The following is an 18,801-nucleotide window of genomic DNA, read 5'->3' on the forward strand; positions in this document are numbered from 1 at the left end:
GGAACTCAATTACCCATGGACAAAGGAACACAATTACCCATGGACAAAGGAACTCAATTACCCATGGACAAAGGAACTCAATTACCCATGGACAAAGGAACACAATTACCCATGGACAAAGGAACACAATTACCCATGGACAAAGGAACTCAATTACCCATGGACAAAGGAACTCAATTACCCATGGACAAAGGAACACAATTACCCATGGACAAAGGAACTCAATTACCCATGGACAAAGGAACTCAATTACCCATGGACAAAGGAACACAATTACCCATGGACAAAGGAACTAAATTCAGTTTTTAAGGAAGCGGATCTACAACACATATTTAGAAAGAAGTTACGATGTCAACATAATCAAACACAAGTGAAAGCTTAGCTACAAAGAAAAATGGACAACTGATATATGACTTAAACCAAGACTCAGAACAACCAAATCAAAAACAACTATGATCTGGAACTGTCACGCCCTGACCATAGAGAGCCCTCGGGGTTCTCTATGGTGTAATAGGTCAGCGCGTGACTAGGGTGGTTTTCTAGTTATTTAAGTTTTATGTTGGTGGGTGAGTATGGTTCCCAATTGGAGGCAGCTGAATATCGTTGCCTCTAATTGGGGATCATACTTAGTGTGTTCCTTTTCCCACCTGCGTTGTGGGATATTGTTTGTGTTTAGTGCTATGTGCGCTACGAACTGCACATTCGTTTATTTATTTGTTTTTTGAAGTTTCACCTCAATAAATATGTGGAACTCTACTCACGCTGCGCTTTGGTCCACTTATTTAAACAACGAACGTGACAGGAACCCTATGTCACCTCTCACCTAACAAGAAACCAAAGGTCACTGTGTGCCCAGTTGAGAACCAGAATACTTCCTCTGGCAATTAAGATAGGTTTAATGCAATAATGGAAGAAGAGCAGCTATGTACTGTTTGCGATTCAGGGGAGATTGAGAATGAACTGCACTTTTTATTGTACTGTACTTTATATGATGATTTGAGAGTAACCTTGTTTGATAAAATGCAACAACTGAAACCAGAACTATTTTGGGTTAGAGACTAAGAGAGGCTGGAATGGTTATTTAGAAAATAAGTGTTTCTGGGTGCAATTTTCTTTTGCAAAGCATGGACTATACGTCAAGACAAGCTATATCATTAAAATAGTTTTTGGTTTTGTTTATCAAATGTTAATTTTTTTCGTATGAACCTACAGTGCATTCGGAAAGTATTCAGACCTCTTGACTTTTTCCAATTGTTGTTACGTTACAGCCTTATTCTTAAATTTATGAAATTGTTTTTTTTTCAGTAGTATTCAGATGCTTTACTCAGTACTTTGTTGAAGCACCTTTGGCAGAGATTACAGTCTCGAGTCTTCGTGGGTATGACGCTACAAGCTTGGCACACCTGTATTTTGGGAGTTTTTCTCATTCTTCTCTGCAGATCCTCTCAAGCTCTGTCAGGTTGGCTGGGAAGTGTCGCTGTACAGCTATTTTCAAGTCTCTCCAAAGATGTTTGATCGGGTTCAAGTCCGGGCTCTGGCTGGGCCACTCTCCGTCTGGCCACTTTACCTGATTGGTGGAGTGCTGCAGAGATGGTTGTCCTTCTGGAAGTTTCTCCCATCTCCACAGAGGGACTCTGGAGCTCTGTCAGAGTGACCATCGGGTTCTTGGTCACCTCCCTGAACAAGGCCCTTCTCTCCCGATTGCTCAGTTTGGCTGGGCGGCCAGCTCTAGGAAGAGTCTTGGTGGTTCCAAACTTCTTCCATTTAAGAATGATGGAGGCCACTGTGTTCTTGGGAACCTTCAATGCTGCAGAACTTTTTTGGTACCCTTCCCCAGATCTGTGCCTTGAACACAATCCTGTCTCGGAGCTCTACGGACAATTCCTTCGACCTCATGGCTTTGTTTTTGCTCCGACATGCAATGTCAACTGTGGTACCTTAATATAGACAGGTGTGTGCCTTTCCAAATCATGTCCAATCAATTGAATTTACCACAGGTGGACTCCAATCAAGTTGTAGAAACAGCTCAAGGATGATCAATGGAAACAGGATGCACCTGAGCTCAATTTCGAGTCTCATAGCAAAAGGTCTGAATACTTAGGTAAATAAATAAAATAATAAGGTATTGACTCTGTGAAATGGTGCTGCCACAATAAACAATATACAGGACCAGAATATATGGACAAGATATATAGATACAGAATTTACACAATCGATATACCATATATACAGTGCCTTCAGAAAGTATTCATACCCCTTGACTTATTCCACATTTTGTTGTGTTACAGCCTGAATTCAAAATGTATTAAATATATATGTTTTTTCTCACCCATGTACACACAATTCTCACCCATGTACACACAAGTGAAAACATGTTTTTCTAAATGTTGGCACAATATTTAATTTACATAAGTATTCACAACACAGAGTCAATACATTAGAATCACCTTTGGCAGCAATTACAGCTGTGAGTCTTTCTGGGTAAGTCTCTAAGAGCTTTGCACACCTGGACTGTACAATATTCTTCAATCTCTGTCAAGTTGATTGTTAATCATTGCTAGACAGCCATTTTCAAGTCTTGCAATAGATTTTCAGTCAAAACTGTAACTAGGCCACTCAGGAACATTCAATGTCATCTTGGTAATCAACTCCAGTGTATATTTGGCCTTGTGTTTTAGGTTATTGTCCTGCTGATAGGTGAATTTGGCTCCCAGTGCTGACTGAACCAGGTTTTCATCTAGGATTTTGTCTGTGCTTAGCTCTATTCCATTTCTTTTCATCCTAAAAAACTCCAGAGTCCTTGCTGATGACAATCATACCCATAACATGATGCAGCCACCACCATGCTTGAAAATATGAAGAGTGGTACTCAGTGATGTGTTGTGTTCGATTCACACCAAACATGATGCTTTGTATTCAGGGCATAAAGTACATTTCTTTGCCACATTTTTTTGTTTTACTTTAGTGCCTTATTGAAAACAGGATGCATGTTTTTGAATATTTGTATTCTGTACAGGCTTCCTTCTTTTCACTCTGCCATTTAGGTTAGTATTGTGGAGTAACTACAATGTTGTTGATCCATCCTCAGTTTTCGCCTGTTACAGCCATTAAACTCTGTAACTGTTTTAAAGTCACCGTTGGCCTCATGGTGAAATCCCTGAGCGGTTTCCTTCCAAAGTGTAATTCATAACTTCACCATGCTCAAAGAGATATTCAATGTCTACCAATAGGTGCCCTTCTTTGCAAGGCATTGGAAAACCTCCCTGGTCTTTGTGGTTGAAATTCACTGCTCGACTGAGGGACCTACAGATAATTGTATGTGTGGGGTACAGAGATGAGGTAGTCATTCAGAAATCATGTTAAACACTATTATTGCACACAAAGTGAATCCATGCAACCTATTATGTAACTTGTTAAGCACATTTTTACTCATGAACTTATTTAGGCTTGCCATAACAAAGGGGTTGAGTAGTTTTTGACTCAAGACATTTCAGCTTTTCATTTTGAATTAATTTGTAAAGATTTCTAAAAACATATTTCATATCAAAATGAAATGAAATCCAACTTCGTTTGTCACCTGCGCCGAATACAACATGTGTAGACCTTATAGTGAAATGCTTACTTACAAGCCCTTAACCAACAGTGCAGTTCAAGAAAGAGGTAAGAAATGTATATACAGTGGGGCAAAAAAGTATTTAGTCAGCCACCAATTGTGCAAGTTCTCCCACTTAAAAAGATGAGAGAGGCCTGTAATTTTCATCATAGGTACACTTCAACTATAACAGACAAAATGAGAAGAAGAAAATCCAGAAAATCACATTGTAGAATTTTTAATGAATTTATTTGCAAATTATGGTGGAAAATAAGTATTTGGTCACCTACAAACAAGCAAGATTTCTGGCTCTCACAGACCTGTAACTTCTTCTTTAAGAGGCTCCTCTGTCCTTCACTCGTTACCTGTATTAATGGCACCTGTTTGAACTTGTTATCAGTATAAAAGACACCTGTCCACAACCTCAAACAGTCACACTCCAAACTCCACTATGGCCAAGACCAAAGAGCTGTCAAAGGACACCAGAAACAAAATTGTAGACCTGCACCAGGCTGGGAAGACTGAATCTGCAATAGGTAAGCAGCTTGGTTTGAAGAAATCAACTGTGGGAGCAGTTATTAGGAAATGGAAGACATACAAGACCACTGATAATCTCCCTCGATCTGGGGCTCCACGCAAGATCTCACCCCGTGGGGTCAAAATGATCACAAGAACGGTGAGCAAAAATCCCAGAACCACACGGGGGGACCTAGTGAATGACCTGCAGAGAGCTGGGACCAAAGTAACAAAGCCTACCATCAGCAACACACTACGCCGCCAGGGACTCAAATCCTGCAGTGCAAGACGTGTCCCCCTGCTTAAGCCAGTACATGTCCAGGCCCGTCTGAAGTTTGCTAGAGAGCATTTGGATGATCCAGAAGAAGATTGGGAGAATGTCATATGGTCAGATGAAACCAAAATAGAACTTTTTGGTAAAAACTCAACTCGTCGTGTTTGGAGGACAAAGAATGCTGAGTTGCATCCAAAGAACACCGTACCTACTGTGAAGCATGGGGGTGGAAACATCATGCTTTGGGGCTGTTTTTCTGCAAAGGGACCAGGACGACTGATCCGTGTAAAGGAAAGAATGAATGGGGCCATGTATCATGAGATTTTGAGTGAACCTCCTTCCATCAGCAAGGGCATTGAAGATGAAACGTGGCTGGGTCTTTCAGCATGACAATGATCCCAAACACACCGCCCGGGCAACGAAGGAGTGGCTTCGTAAGAAGCATTTCAAGGTCCTGGAGTGGCCTAGCCAGTCTCCAGATCTCAACCCCATAGAAAATCTTTGGAGGGAGTTGAAAGTCCGTGTTGCCCAGCAACAGCCCCAAAACATCACTGCTCTAGAGGAGATCTGCATGGAGGAATGGGCCAAAATACCAGCAACAGTGTGTGAAAACCTTGTGAAGACTTACAGAAAACGTTTGACCTCTGTCATTGCCAACAAAGGGTATATAACAAAGTATTGAGATAAACTTTTGTTATTGACCAAATACTTATTTTCCACCATAATTTGCAAATAAATTCATAAAAAATCCTACAATGTGATTTTCTGGATTTTTTTTCTCATTTTGTCTGTCATAGTTGAGGTGTACCTATGATGAAAATTACAGGCCTCTCTCATCTTTTTAAGTGGGAGAACTTGCACAATTGGTGGCTGACTAAATACTTTTTTGCCCCACTGTATGTATGTATGTATGTATATAACGAGACTATATACAGGGTGTACCGGTACCGAGTCAGTGTGCGGGGGTACAGGTTAGTTGAGGTAATTTGCACGTGTAGGTAGGGGTAAAGTGACTATGCATAGATAATAAACAGCGAGAAGCAGCAGTTTAGAAACAAAAGGGGTGGGGGGTGGGGGGGTCAATGTAAATGGTCCGGGTGGCCATTTGATTAATTGTTCAGCAGTCAGCAATTGTTCAGCAATCTTATGGCTTGGGGGTAGAAGCTGTTAAGGAGCCTTTTGGTCCAAGAATTGGCGCTCAGGTACCGCTTGCCGTGCGGTAGCAGAGAAAACAGTCTATGACTTGGGTGACTGGAGTCTTTAACAATTTTTTGGGCTTTCCTCTGACACCGCCTAGTATAGAGGTCCTGGATGACAGGAAACTTGGCCCCAGTGATGTACTGGGCCGTACGCACTACCCTCTGTAGCGCCTTACAGTCAGATGCCGAGCAGTTACCATACCAGGCAATGATGCAACCGGTCAGGATGCTCTCGATGGTGCAGCTGTATAACTTTTTTAAGATCTGGGGACGCATGCCAAGTCTCCTGAGGGGGAAAACATGTTGTCGTGCCCTCTTCACGACTGTCTTAGTGTGTTTGGACCATGATAGTTTGTTGGTGATGTGGACACCAAGGAACTTGAAACTCTCGACCCGCTCCACTACAGCCCCATCGATGAGAATGGGGGCATGTTCGGCCCTCCTTTTTCTGTAGTCCATGATTTACATTTACATTTAAGTCATTTAGCAGACGCTCTTATCCAGAGCGACTTACAAATTGGAAAGTTCATACATATTCATCCTGGTCCCCCCGTGGGGAATGAACCCACAACCCTGGCGTTGCAAGCGCCATGCTCTACCAACTGAGCCACACGGGACCACATGATCTGCTCCTTAGTCTTGCTCACATTGAGGGAGAGGTCGTTGTCCTGCACCACACTGCCAGGTCTCTGACCTCCTTCCTATAGGCTGTCTCATCGTTGTCGGTGATCAGGCCTACCACTGTTGTGTCATCAGCAAACTTAATGACGGTGTTGGAGTCGTGTTTGGCTACACAGTCGTGGGTGAACAGGGAGTACAGGAGGGGACTAAGCAGGCACCCAGTGTTGAGGATCAGCGTAGCAGACGTGTTGTTGCCTACCCTTACCACCTGGGGGTGGCCTGTCAGGAAGTCCAGGATCCAGTTGCAGAGGGAGGTGTTTAGTCCCAGGGTCCTTAGCTTAGTGATGAGCTTCGTGGGTAGTATGGTGTTGAACGCTGAGCTGAAGTCAATGAACAGCATTCTCACATAGGTGTTCCTTTTGTTCAGGTGGGAAAGGGCAGTGGTGAGTGCGATCGGGATTGCGTCATCTTTGACATTATGGGATTTTGTGTGGAGGGCAGTGACACAAAATCTCAATATAATCCATTTTTAATTAACACAACAAAATGTGGAAAAAGTCTTTGCTACTGCAGATACAGTGTCTTGTAAGCCAACGTGGGGTGGTCATCTTGAAGATGCAAGACAATATAATAATGAAATAAATCAAATCAATCTCACACACACACATACACACACACACTTTAAATCAGAGATGCATTTGCTGTGAAATGTAGCCACAGAGGGACAAGCAGCTGCAGAATATTGTTATGGTTTTTGATAATTTTTTTCCTAGCTTTTTCAATTCTTAATCTCTCCCTCTCTCTCTTTATCTCTCCCCTATCTCCCTCCCCTCTCATCCCCAGCCCTATGAGGGTTTGAAGCTGCAGGACTTGAGGAGATTGAAGGACATGTTGATAGTGGAGACAGCTGACATGCTACAGGCTCCTCTCTTCACCGCTGAGGCACTGCTCAGAGCACACGGTGTGTGTGTGTGTTTCATGTGTGTGTGTTTCATGTGTGTGTGTGTGTAAACTGTCTCTGTGTATCTAATTGGGACATGTAGGAGCTGTTGAAGGTGTGTGTGTGTGTGTCTCGCTCCAACCTCTCTGTCTCTGTGTGTAACAGACTGGGACAGGGAGAAGCTTTTGGAAGCCTGGATGAGTGATTCTGAGGAGTGCTGCCAGCGGTCTGGGGTCTTGATGCCCACCCCCCCGCCCAGCGGGTGCAACGCCTGGGACACCCTGCCTTCCCCGCGCACCCCTCGCTCCCCCCTCACCCTAACCCTCACCTCCCTCACTGACAGCTGCCTCACCCCAGGGGAGGAGGGAGGGACTACGGTGAGTCACATGACATTTTGGTACAGGTTGCACATTTTTGTTCTATCCCAGCACGAGCACACCTGATTCTACTAACCAACCAATCATCAAGCCCTGGCTGCCTGTGTGAGTGTGTAACAGAGTTAAGAACGTACCGTAAGCTCACTCCACAGCTAGCTTGAAATGTTGAGAATGGAGCCATCCAATTAGTACCTTTTGGGTGTCTCCAACCATTGGAACATTGTTAAGGAGGGCGGTCACGTGTGTTAGCAAAGTAGAGGTCTCGAGTTCCAGCCAGGTATGAACCGAATCGAGGTTGGGAGTGGTACTTGCTAAGCAAGCAACGTGACATCCGTAACACATATGTGCGTGTTTGTGTGTGATGTAGTGTATACCTCTGACTGTGTGGGGTGTCTCTTTCCCTCCAGTGTGGGATCTGCCTGTGTTCCATCTCAGTGTTTGAAGACCCAATAGACATGTCCTGTGGTCATGAGTTCTGCCGAGCCTGCTGGGAAGGGTACGTCACTTACACTGTTTGAATTGAATTAAACATGATGGATCCTCATGGGAAATTCTACACACAATACACACAATCTGGAAGGCAGGAATGCACAGTATAAACGGCAAGAGCAAGCCATATCAATTTAAATCTTGACTGTGGATCCAATAATTATTGAATTGAATTGAATGTAATTTGTTTCAGGTTTCTGAATGTGAAGATCCAGGAGGGTGAGGCTCATAACATCTTCTGTCCTGCCTGTGACTGTTACCAGCTGGTGCCTGTTCAGGTTATAGAGAGTGTTGTCTCCAGAGAGATGGACAAACGATACCTGCAGTTCGACATCAAGGCACGCACACACACGCACACACACACACACACACACACACACACACACACACACACACACACACACACACACACACACACACACACACAATGTCGCTCTCAAAGCATCTTATCTCTGATATCTCTCCTCCCTGTCCGCGTGTGTGTGTGTGTGTGTGTGTGTGTGTGTGTGTGTGTGTGTGTGTGTGTGTGTGTGTGTGTGTGTGTGTGTGTGTGTGTGTGTGTGTGTGTGTGTGTGTGTGTGTGTGTGTGTGTGTGTGTGAGTGCTTGCCTGCGCGTGTGTGTGTATCTTTTCTCTCTAGGCGTTCGTGGAGAACAACCCATCTATCCGGTGGTGCCCGGCAGTGCGGTGTGAGAGAGCGGTCAGACTGACCAGACCTGGTCCGGGGGTCAACCACCTGGGGTTCCCCCTGCTGCCTTCCCCTGCAGTTGACTGTGGCAAGGGTCACCTCTTCTGCTGGTACACGCACACACACACATCAGACCGTCTCATGGGGAAAAGTCTCTAATGTAGAGAATGATACAGTGCATTCAGAAAGTATTCAGACCCCTTCACTTTTTCCACATTTTGTAACGTTACAGCCTCATTCTAAAATTGATTAAATTAATGTTTTTCCTCATCAATCTACACACAACACCCCATAATGACAAAGCAAAAACAGGTTTTTAGATGTAAAAAACTGAAATATGACAATTACATAGTATTCAGACCCTTTGCTGTGAGACTCGAAATGGAGCTCAGGTGCATCCTGTTTCCATTGATCATCCTTGAGATGTTTCTACAACTTGATTGGAGTCCACCTGTAGTAAATTCAATTGATTGGACATGATTTGGAAAGGCACACACCTGTCAATATTAAGGTCAAGGAGGTGACCAAGAACCCGATGGTTACTCTGACATAGTTCCAGAGTTCCTCTGTGGAGATGGGAGAACCTTTCAGAAGGACAACCATCACTCCACCAATCAGGCCTTTATGGTAGAGTGGCCAGAAAGAAGCCACTCCTCTGTAAAAGGCACATGACAGCCCGCTTGGAGTTTACCAAAAGGCACCTAAAGGACTCAGACCATGAGAAACAAGATTCTCTGGTCTGATGAATCCAAGATTGAACTCTTTGGCCTGAATGTCAAGCATCACGTCTGGAGGAAACCTGGCACCATCCCTACAGTGAAGCATGGTGGTTGCAGCATCATGCTGTGGGGTTGTTTTTCAGGGGCAGAGACTGAGAGACTAGTCAGGATCGAGGGAAAGATGAACGGAGCAAAGTACAGAGAGATCGTTGATGAAAACCTGCTCCAGAGCACTCAGGACCTCAGACTCGGGGCGAAGGTTCACCTTCCAACAGGACAACAACCCTAAGAACACAGCCAAGAAGGCAATGTAGGAGTGGCTTCGGGACAAGTCTCTGAATGTCCTTGCGTGGCCCAGCCAGAGCCCGGACTTGAACCCAATCTAACATCGCTGGAGAGACCTGAAAATAGCTGTGCAGCGACGCTCCCCATCCAACCTGACAGCTTGAGAGGATCTGCAGAGAAGAATGGAGAAACTCCACAAGTACAGGTGTGCCAAGAAGACTCGAGGCTGTGATCGCTGCCAAAGGTGCTTTAACAAAGTACTGAGTAAAGGGTCTGAATACTTATGTAAATGTGATGTTTCTGGGGAAAAAAATAAAAAATAATTCTAACATTTCTAGAAATCTGTTTTTGATTTGTCATTATGGGGTGTTGTGTAGATTGATGAGGATAAAAAAAAAAATCTTTTAGAATAACATAACAAAATGTGGAAAAAGTGAAGGGGTCAGAATACTTCCCGAATGCACTGTACATTTATATTCTTCCCCCTCTCTTACTCTCTCTTCCTCCATCTGTCTCTCCCTCTCTTCCTCTTTCTCTCTTCCTCCATCTGTCTCTCTCTCCTCTCTCTCCCCTCTGTCTTCCATCTGTCTCTCTCTCTCCCTCTTTTCCTCTCTCTCTTCTCTCTCTCTTCCTCTGTCTCTCTCCTCTCTCTCTCTCCCCCTCTTTTTCTCTCTCTCTTCCTCTGTCTCTCTCCTCTGTCTCTCCCCCTCTTCTTCTCTCTCTCTTCCTCTGTCTCTCTCTCTCTCTCTCTCCCCTCTCTCTCCTCTCTTTCTTTCTCTCTCTCTCTCTCTCTCCCCGTCTTCTCTCTCCTCTCTCTCCTCTCCTCTATCTGTCTCTCTCTCCAGGGAGTGTCTAGGTGAGGCCCATGAGCCATGCGACTGTCAGACATGGAGGATGTGGCTGCAGAAAGTCTCAGAGATGAAGCCAGAGGAGTGTGAGCACACACACACACACACACATACACACATATACACACATATACACACACACACACACACACACACACACACACACACACACACACACACACACACACACACACACACACACACACACACACACACACACACACACACACACACACACAGAATGTTATGATAAATGCATGATTGTATATGCTGATCTTGGTATGTGTGTGTGCGCTTGATCTTGGTATGTGTGTGTGTGTGCATGTTTGTGATGTTTGTATGTGTATCCAGTGGCAGGTGTATCGGAGTCGTATGAGGATGCAGCTAACTGTCTGTGGTTGTTAACCAACTCTAAACCCTGTGCCAACTGCAAGTCTCCCATACAGAAGAATGAGGGCTGCAACCACATGCAGTGTGCCAAGGTACACACACCTCTCTCACACACACACACACACAGACAGGGAGGAGAGATATCAGAAATAAGATGCTTTGAGAGCGACATTGTGTGTGTGTGTGCGTGCGTGCATTTTAATGGCATTGAGGAAGATATTGAAACAGTGGGACACCATATATATATATTTTTATTATTATTTTACCCCCTTTTTCTCCCCAATTTCGTGGTATCCAATTGGTAGTAGTTACTGTCTTGTCTCATCGCTGCAACTCCCGTACGGACTCGAGAGAGAGAGAGGCGAAGGTCGAGAGCCATGCGTCCTCCTAAACACAACCCAACCAAGCCACACTGCTTCTTGACACAACGCACATCCAACACGGAAGCCAGCCGCACCAATGTGTCGGAGGAAACACCGTACACCTAGCGACCTGGTCAGCGTACACTGCGCCCGGCCCGCCACAGGAGTCGCTAGTGCGCGATGAGACAAGGATATCCCTACCGGCCAAACCCTCCCTGACCCGGACGACGCTGGGCCAATTCTGCGCCTCCCCATGGGCCTCCCGGTCGCGGCCGGCTGCGACAGAGCCTGGGCTCGAACCCAGAATCTCTGGTGGCACAGCTAGCACTGCGATGCAGTGCACCACCCGGGAGGCGGGACACCATATTAAAGCAATAAGACAGGGTTATTACCATGTATGTACAACACCTGTTTCTCTGTCTGCAGTGTAAATATGACTTCTGCTGGATCTGTCTGGAAGAGTGGAAGAAACACAGCTCTTCAACTGGAGGATACTACCGCTGTACACGCTATGAAGTTATCACACAGCTAGAGGAGCAGTCCAAAGAGATGACTGGAGAGGTACACACACACACACACACACACACACACACACACACACACACACACACACACACACACACACACACACACACACACACACACACACACACACACACACACACACACACACACCCACACACACACACACACACACACACACACACACACACACACACACACACACACACACACACACACACACACACACACACACACATAACCACACACACACACACACACACAGATACACACACATACTTTTTCTATCCTCGTTGTGACCTAAAATAGATTTCCATTAAAAATCCTATTTTCCCTAACGCCTAACCCTAATTCTAACCCTAAACCAAACCCTAAGCTTAAAATGGGGACATCTGCGGATTTCAGGTCGCCACGAGGATAGAAGAACAAGACCATACCACACACACTAGCACTGCACACACTCTGACATTTTACGTTAAGTATTTGACAGGAGTGTGTGTTTTTCAGGCGGAAAAGAAGCACAAGAGTTTTCAGGAGTTGGACCGCTTCATGCACTACTACAGCCGCTATAAGAACCATGAACACAGCTATAAGGTAACACACACACAGCATGATATTGTATTTATGATATCTACCAATGTTGTTTTCTAAAATGTGATGTCTCTCCCTATCCCTCTCGCTCTCTCTCTTTCTCTACCCCCCTGTATCTTCTCTCTTTCTCTCTCTCTAGTTAGAACAGAGACTATTGAAAACAGCCAAAGAGAAGATGGAACAGCTGAGTAGAGCCTTCATTGGATGTGAGTCTCTGACCTACCTGACTCTACTTTCTACCTCAGAGGCTGTCCCTGCCTCTCCTCTTGTATAACGATGGAGGGAGAGGACGTTGTGTCCTGCGTATGGTGTGTGTGTGTGTGTGTGTGTGTGTGTGTGTGTGTGGTTGTGTGTGTGTGTGTGTGTGTGTGTGTGTGTGTGTGTGTGTGTGTGTGTGTGTGTGTGTGTGTGTGTATGTGTGTGTATTTGTGTGTGTGTGTGTATTTGTGTGTGTGTGTGTGTGTGTGTGTGTGTGTGTGTGTGTGTGTGTGTGTGTGTGTGTGTATTTGTGTGTTTCTAACAGCAGTGTGTGTGTGTGTGTGTGTGTGTGTGTGTGTGTGTGTGTGTGTGTGTGTGTGTGTGTGTGTGTGTGTGTGTGTGTGTGTGTGTATTTGTGTGTTTCTAACAGCAGTGTGTGTGTATTTGTGTGTGTGTGTGTGTATTTGTGTGTTTCTAACAGCAGTGTGTTTCTCTCCTCTAGGTGAGGGCTCCCCCCCAGACACCAGGTTTATAGAGGACGGTGTGTGTGAGTTGTTGAAGACACGTCGTGTGTTGAAGTGTTCCTACCCCTACGGATTCTTCCTCCAGCCTCACAGCACACAGAAGGAGATATTTGAACTCATGCAGGTGTGTGTGTGTGTGTGTGTGTGTGTGTGTGTGTGTGTGTGTGTGTGTGTGTGTGTGTGTGTGTGTGTGTGTGTGTGTGTGTGTGTGTGTGTGAGAGAGATGAATTCCTCACCCTCCACTCTCTCCCAATTTCTCTACCCTTCTACTCATCCCTCTGTTCCCCAGACTGATCTGGAGATGGCGGTGGAGGACTTGGCTCAGAAGGTGAACCGTCCCTACCTGCGTACGCCGTGTCATAAGATCGTCAGCGCTGCCTGTCTGGTACAGCAGAAGAGAGAGGAGTTCCTGGCCTCGGTGGCTAGAGGGGTGGCCCCTAACGACTCACCTGAAGTACCTAGGAGGAGGTGAGGGAGGGGGAAAGTGAGGAAGGGAGGGAGACCGACAGAGAGAGAGAGAGATCTTTTTCCCAACAGGCAGTAGACAGAACAGGGTTGGCTATTACTTCAAATGTTTATAAATCCTTTCTTTACAAAGCTCTACATTGAATGTGTTTCAGTTTCCCTGCTGGATCATGGGACTGGGAGTACCTGGGATTCACCTCTCCTGAGGTAACTACACATAACACCATTGTCAAGCTTTTATACCGTTCCTCTATAAGAATTTGAGCAACAGGTCCATATTTGTAGCCACATCCTCCATCTTAGCACAAACATCCATTTTACCACGCGGCAGGTAGCCTAGTGGTTAGAGTGTTGGACTAGTAACCGGAAGGTTGCAAGGTCGAATCCCTGAGCTGAAAAGGTACAAATCTGTCGTTCTGCCCCTGAACAAGGCAGTTAACCCACTGTTCCTAGGCCGTCATTGAAAATAAGAATTTGTTCTTAGCTGACTTGCCTAGTTAAAATAAATACCTGACCTGTATAATGTACTACCTGTAGGAGTATGCAGATTTCCAGTACCGGCGGAGACACCGGCCGCGTCGTAGAGGAGACATGCCAAGTTTACACAGTCTGAGGAGCAACAGCAGTACTCCTGAACCCAACCAGAACCCTGAGAATACAGGTACACACACACACACACACACACAGTAATTTATCAGTAGGGCCTGTGTTTCTTTGACGTTTCGTTGTGTTGTTATTGTTACGTGTGACAGAGGTCCTCCAGGAGAGAGTTGAGGGGCGGAGACAGCCTCTGAGGTCACTGGATGAAGATGACCCCAACATTCTACTGGCCATCCAACTGTCACTACAGGACTCACGGAGGGAGAGAGGGATGGGAGGAGGACTGGAGAGAGGCTCTGGTGTGATTGAGGGCCCAGGGCTTGGGTCTGGACAGGGTCTGGATATAGGGCCAGTAATGGGTCCAGGGGTGGGGGGCCTCAGTGAGACTCAGGACCCCTCCAGAGTGGGTGGTTCTCTGGGGGCCAGTGGCTCCTCTAACCTCCCTAGACCAGACCCTAACCAGTCATTAAATGCTGAGCTGTTAGAGCTAGGAGAAAGTCTGATGAGACTGGGACAAATAACTACTCCATATACCCTAGACAACACTAATATCCCTACGCCATATAGCTTAGACCACACCTACGACCACTACAACCCTTCCTCCAGGTACAGTCAGAGTCAGGACCTTAGCTACACATCTTATACAACTGACCACAACTATGCTGTTCTGGAACCTGACCACAGCACACCTTATACACACGGCTACGGTCACACCTGTGATCATAACCAGGACCACACCACTATCAACATTCCCTTCACTCCAGAACACGACCATAATTGTGGTCAAAACCAAAACCGTGGCCATCCCACTATCAATGCCTTCTACAGTTCTGTTCACTGCCAACCCAGCCTCTACACTAAAACATCTCCTCCTCACACAGACCTTACAGCATCTTCTAGCCCTAAACACACAAGCCTTTACCCCTCAGACCCAGAGCCATATGCTATGTTCAGCCTTCCCCATAACCCTGAACCAGTCCAAACCATCTCTTGCACCCAGGACACACATCCTGACCAGAACCACCACCATTGCTGCCACTCCAGCCACTACACCCCTAACCCAGACCATTACACCCCTAACCCAGACCCTTACACCCCTAACCCAGACCATTACACCCCTAACCCAGAACCTTACACCCCTAACCCAGACCCTTACACCCCTAACCCAGACCCTTACACCCCTAACCCAGACCATTACACCCCTAACCCAGACCCTTACACCCCTAACCCAGACCATTACACCCCTAACCCAGACCCTTACAAACCTAACCCAGAACCTTACACCCCTAACCCAGACCCTTACACCCCTAACCCAGACCATTACACCCCTAACCCAGACCCTTACACCCCTAACCCGGACCCTTACACCCCTAACCCAGACCCTTACAAACCTAACCCAGACCATTACAACCCTAACCCAGACCCTTACGCCCCTAACCTGGACCCTTACACCCCTAACCCAGACCCTTACACCCCTAACCCAGACCATTACACCCCTAACCTGGACCCTTACACCCCTAACCCAGACTACACCTCGAATCCTGACCCATACCGCACTTCCTCAGACCCCCATGGCCTAGACCCCAATCACCCTACCTCAGACCCCCACGGCCTCCTGCTCCCCTCCCCAGACCCAGAACTCCTCCTCTCCCCAGTGGTCCCTCCAGGAGGTCCCTTCACCCCCAGTGACCCGGGCTGCCTGGAGCGCCTGGACCCCTCAGCTGAAGCCCTGCTCCTGGACAACATCATGGCCTGGATCCAACACACACACCCCCAGGACAGCCCCCAGAACATCGACCTCATCCCCTCAGCTAGCTCCGAGACTGGCTCACCCCCGGAGAAATACTCACCTCCGGACACAGAGACAGACTCACCCACTGTTTCACCCCAAGACGGCGGGGACCCAAAGAGTGATTCCCCTCCTGACGCCCAGGCCAGTTTCAGCGGGGAGGCCCTAGCCGAGCTACGGCAGGCCCAGGAGGGAGAGGCGGGTAGGGGACAGGCTGGCTCCCCCGGCCCTGTAGACAGCCTGGAGGTTAAAAGACCCAGCACTCTGGATCTGGAGTTTTGTGAGGGTGAGGAGTGTGTGGAGTGTGTAGTCACAGGGTTTGTGTCGGACCTGTCGCAGGACGCAATGGACACACACATACACTCACACACACATTGTGGAGATAACAACCTCACTCCTACCAAGACAGACTCAAGCCCCACCCCCTGGGTAGTGGAGGACCAATCACACGCGGAGTGGGAAGAGCAAGTTCACCTGGTGTGACAACAGACAGACAGATGACAGAGAGCAGGAGGAAGAGAGGAGGAGAGTGGGAGCGAGATAATGATAAGCAGCAGTGACAGAGATGAGGGAGAGAAAAGCTGAGAGAAAAGAGAGGAAGAGAGAGGGATTAATAGCATTATCAGAGAAAGAGCTTAGGAAAGATTTCGGGATGAAAAGCACTTAGAGGAAAGAACAGGAGAAAAGTCTGACGTTAAACATGGGGTGTCCACTTGATTTAGCTTGCTGGGCACCGAAAGCTAAATAGTTATTTTGACCCAGGTCTGGTCAGGTCATGTGACCCAGGTCTGATCAGGTCATGTGACCCAGGTCTGATCAGGTCATGCAGTGACCAGAGTTGATCAGAGCAGATGAGATGTGTTTAAATACAATCAAATATGAGTAACTTTAGTGATTTTATCGTCCATATCCATTCCACTACTGATGGACTGACTGTATGTGGTCGCCTCAGCCTAAGACCAGGGCGAGTTGTTTTACTGTTTAGTCAACCTTTATTTATCCAGATCAAATTCCATGACAGAGAGAGAGCGAGGGAGAGAGAGAGGGACCGTGACATGGCTATTCTTTTGAAACAGTCCACGGCTGAGTTGATCAGTGTGCCTCATTTTTATTGAGAATCCCCTTTTTTCATATGGAACCTCAAGCAACGTGCAAGAATAGTATGACTATTATTACTACTATAGGGTTCTTTTGTTTTTCACATGGTTTCCTTTCCTCTTGAGATAAGATGTGTTTTTGGAAGCAGCTGTGGTCTGTTGCCATATGTATCAAGCGTCTCAGAGTAGTGGTGCTGATCTAGGACCAGGTCCTCCCTGTCTATTTAATCTTATTCATTATGATCTAAAAGGCTCAATTGATCCTAGATCAGCACTCCTACTGTCCCAGGTCTTTGGCTAGGTATAGGACAGGAGGCTGTTATTTTTCTTGTGTTGGTGTTATAGAGATGGTTAGCACTGGTAGGATGATTATAATATGGTCAACTTTATAGAGATGAATCTGCAGTCTACAAGAGTTTATAATATAATTTCTAAAATCATATTTATCTTATTTAATTGTAATAAGCTGCTTAATAAAGTAGTCATTGGATATAGAATAACATTTAGAAACACAACCATGGTTTAACTTAACTGTTGGGTGTAGTGTGCAACCATCTGGAGTAGTGCACTAGTTTATAGTAGGGTGCGATGTGACGTGCGCTGATCATACAAAACATGAAATGGAACACTGAAGTCTGGATTTGGAGTGTATTTTTTTGTACAACACCACTGTTTTAAGTTAAGATAATTGTTTATTTAGTCAAATTTTATTCACACTAAGGTTTTTATTAGATATTTTTTTTTGTATTTTTTTTTGGTATTTTCTTGGTACTTAATTGAGAGTTTCAAGGCCAGTGGCTGTGTCATAGTTTGTAACCCAGGCATCTGATTTTTATATTACTGTACCCTGGCAACCATAAACCTTGTTGTTATTTGCACTTTCATAGGTGATACTTGATACATTCCCAGTCCATATGAAAGACAGTGACATTCGATGTGTGGCCAAGGAGTGAAAGTATTAGTAAAACGTTTACTCTCAATAAAAAAAAGATTTAAAAAAACACATTTCTTTCAATTTACTTTTCTTTCAATGATATTGACTACATATTTTGTCACTATAGAATTCTTGCATCATGATACAGTAAAAAGGCTTTCAACAAGGGAGTTGGACAACCTCATTAAACAACATTATCGATAAAGGAAGGTGCACTAACACAATTGCTCATTAACAATGGAATGCTAGTACTTCTGTTATAGGGTCTCACCATACATCGACTGAATCTTTCCTGTCACGCATTTCTGTGATTTTCTATCAATCTCTAGATGTTCCAAAGATTTGTATAACTTGTTTTATCTGTGGTTGTTTGAGGAATGAATCGAGGAATCCGGGAGAAAGAGATTGCGCTTGTTTGAAATGGAAAAGTGTTGCGGTAGCTTTTTATAAAGAAGAACATCAAGACGAAGCAGCTGCTTTACAAGTGAGATGCACTGTTGAGCGTTACATCCCGAGGTGTTCGTGCTGATTGTACGGAGATTGTGACAGCCGGTTAAATGGCGTCCCTTGAGAAGGCAAGAACAAGATGTATGTCAGGAGAAGTGTAGTATTATCATAAGGAGATGTATACTTGGAATAAGGAAGAAGAATGGAGGGAAAAAGAGAGGCAGAGGAGGACTAAGAGAGAGGGGGCAAGAGGGTGAGTTTGAGTTGGTTAAAAATGGCTGGAAAAGGGTAGATGGTTTGATAAAGAAGAATGGTAGAAAGTGTAAGCAGAGTAA

General features: G+C 45.7%; 1 protein-coding gene across 1 annotated transcript in view; it reads left to right on the forward strand.

The window, feature by feature from the left end:
- Window positions 1–18,088, forward strand: part of LOC139555027 (ankyrin repeat and IBR domain-containing protein 1-like) — a 28,707-nt gene extending 10,619 nt beyond the window's left edge. The window contains exons 7-21 of the mRNA XM_071368411.1: window positions 7,046–7,163; window positions 7,308–7,519; window positions 7,927–8,015; window positions 8,202–8,346; window positions 8,648–8,805; window positions 10,545–10,633; window positions 10,899–11,029; window positions 11,726–11,860; window positions 12,329–12,415; window positions 12,552–12,618; window positions 13,113–13,258; window positions 13,424–13,602; window positions 13,755–13,806; window positions 14,137–14,260; window positions 14,352–18,088. Coding sequence (XP_071224512.1) covers window positions 7,046–7,163; window positions 7,308–7,519; window positions 7,927–8,015; window positions 8,202–8,346; window positions 8,648–8,805; window positions 10,545–10,633; window positions 10,899–11,029; window positions 11,726–11,860; window positions 12,329–12,415; window positions 12,552–12,618; window positions 13,113–13,258; window positions 13,424–13,602; window positions 13,755–13,806; window positions 14,137–14,260; window positions 14,352–16,471 — 3,852 coding nt within the window. The 3' untranslated portion in view covers window positions 16,472–18,088. The remainder of the gene's footprint in view (window positions 1–7,045; window positions 7,164–7,307; window positions 7,520–7,926; window positions 8,016–8,201; window positions 8,347–8,647; window positions 8,806–10,544; window positions 10,634–10,898; window positions 11,030–11,725; window positions 11,861–12,328; window positions 12,416–12,551; window positions 12,619–13,112; window positions 13,259–13,423; window positions 13,603–13,754; window positions 13,807–14,136; window positions 14,261–14,351) is intronic.
- Window positions 18,089–18,801: the final 713 nt, after the last annotated feature.

Source organism: Salvelinus alpinus, chromosome 26 (genome assembly GCF_045679555.1).
Source record: "Salvelinus alpinus chromosome 26, SLU_Salpinus.1, whole genome shotgun sequence".
In the NCBI taxonomy this organism is placed as follows: domain Eukaryota; kingdom Metazoa; phylum Chordata; class Actinopteri; order Salmoniformes; family Salmonidae; genus Salvelinus; species Salvelinus alpinus.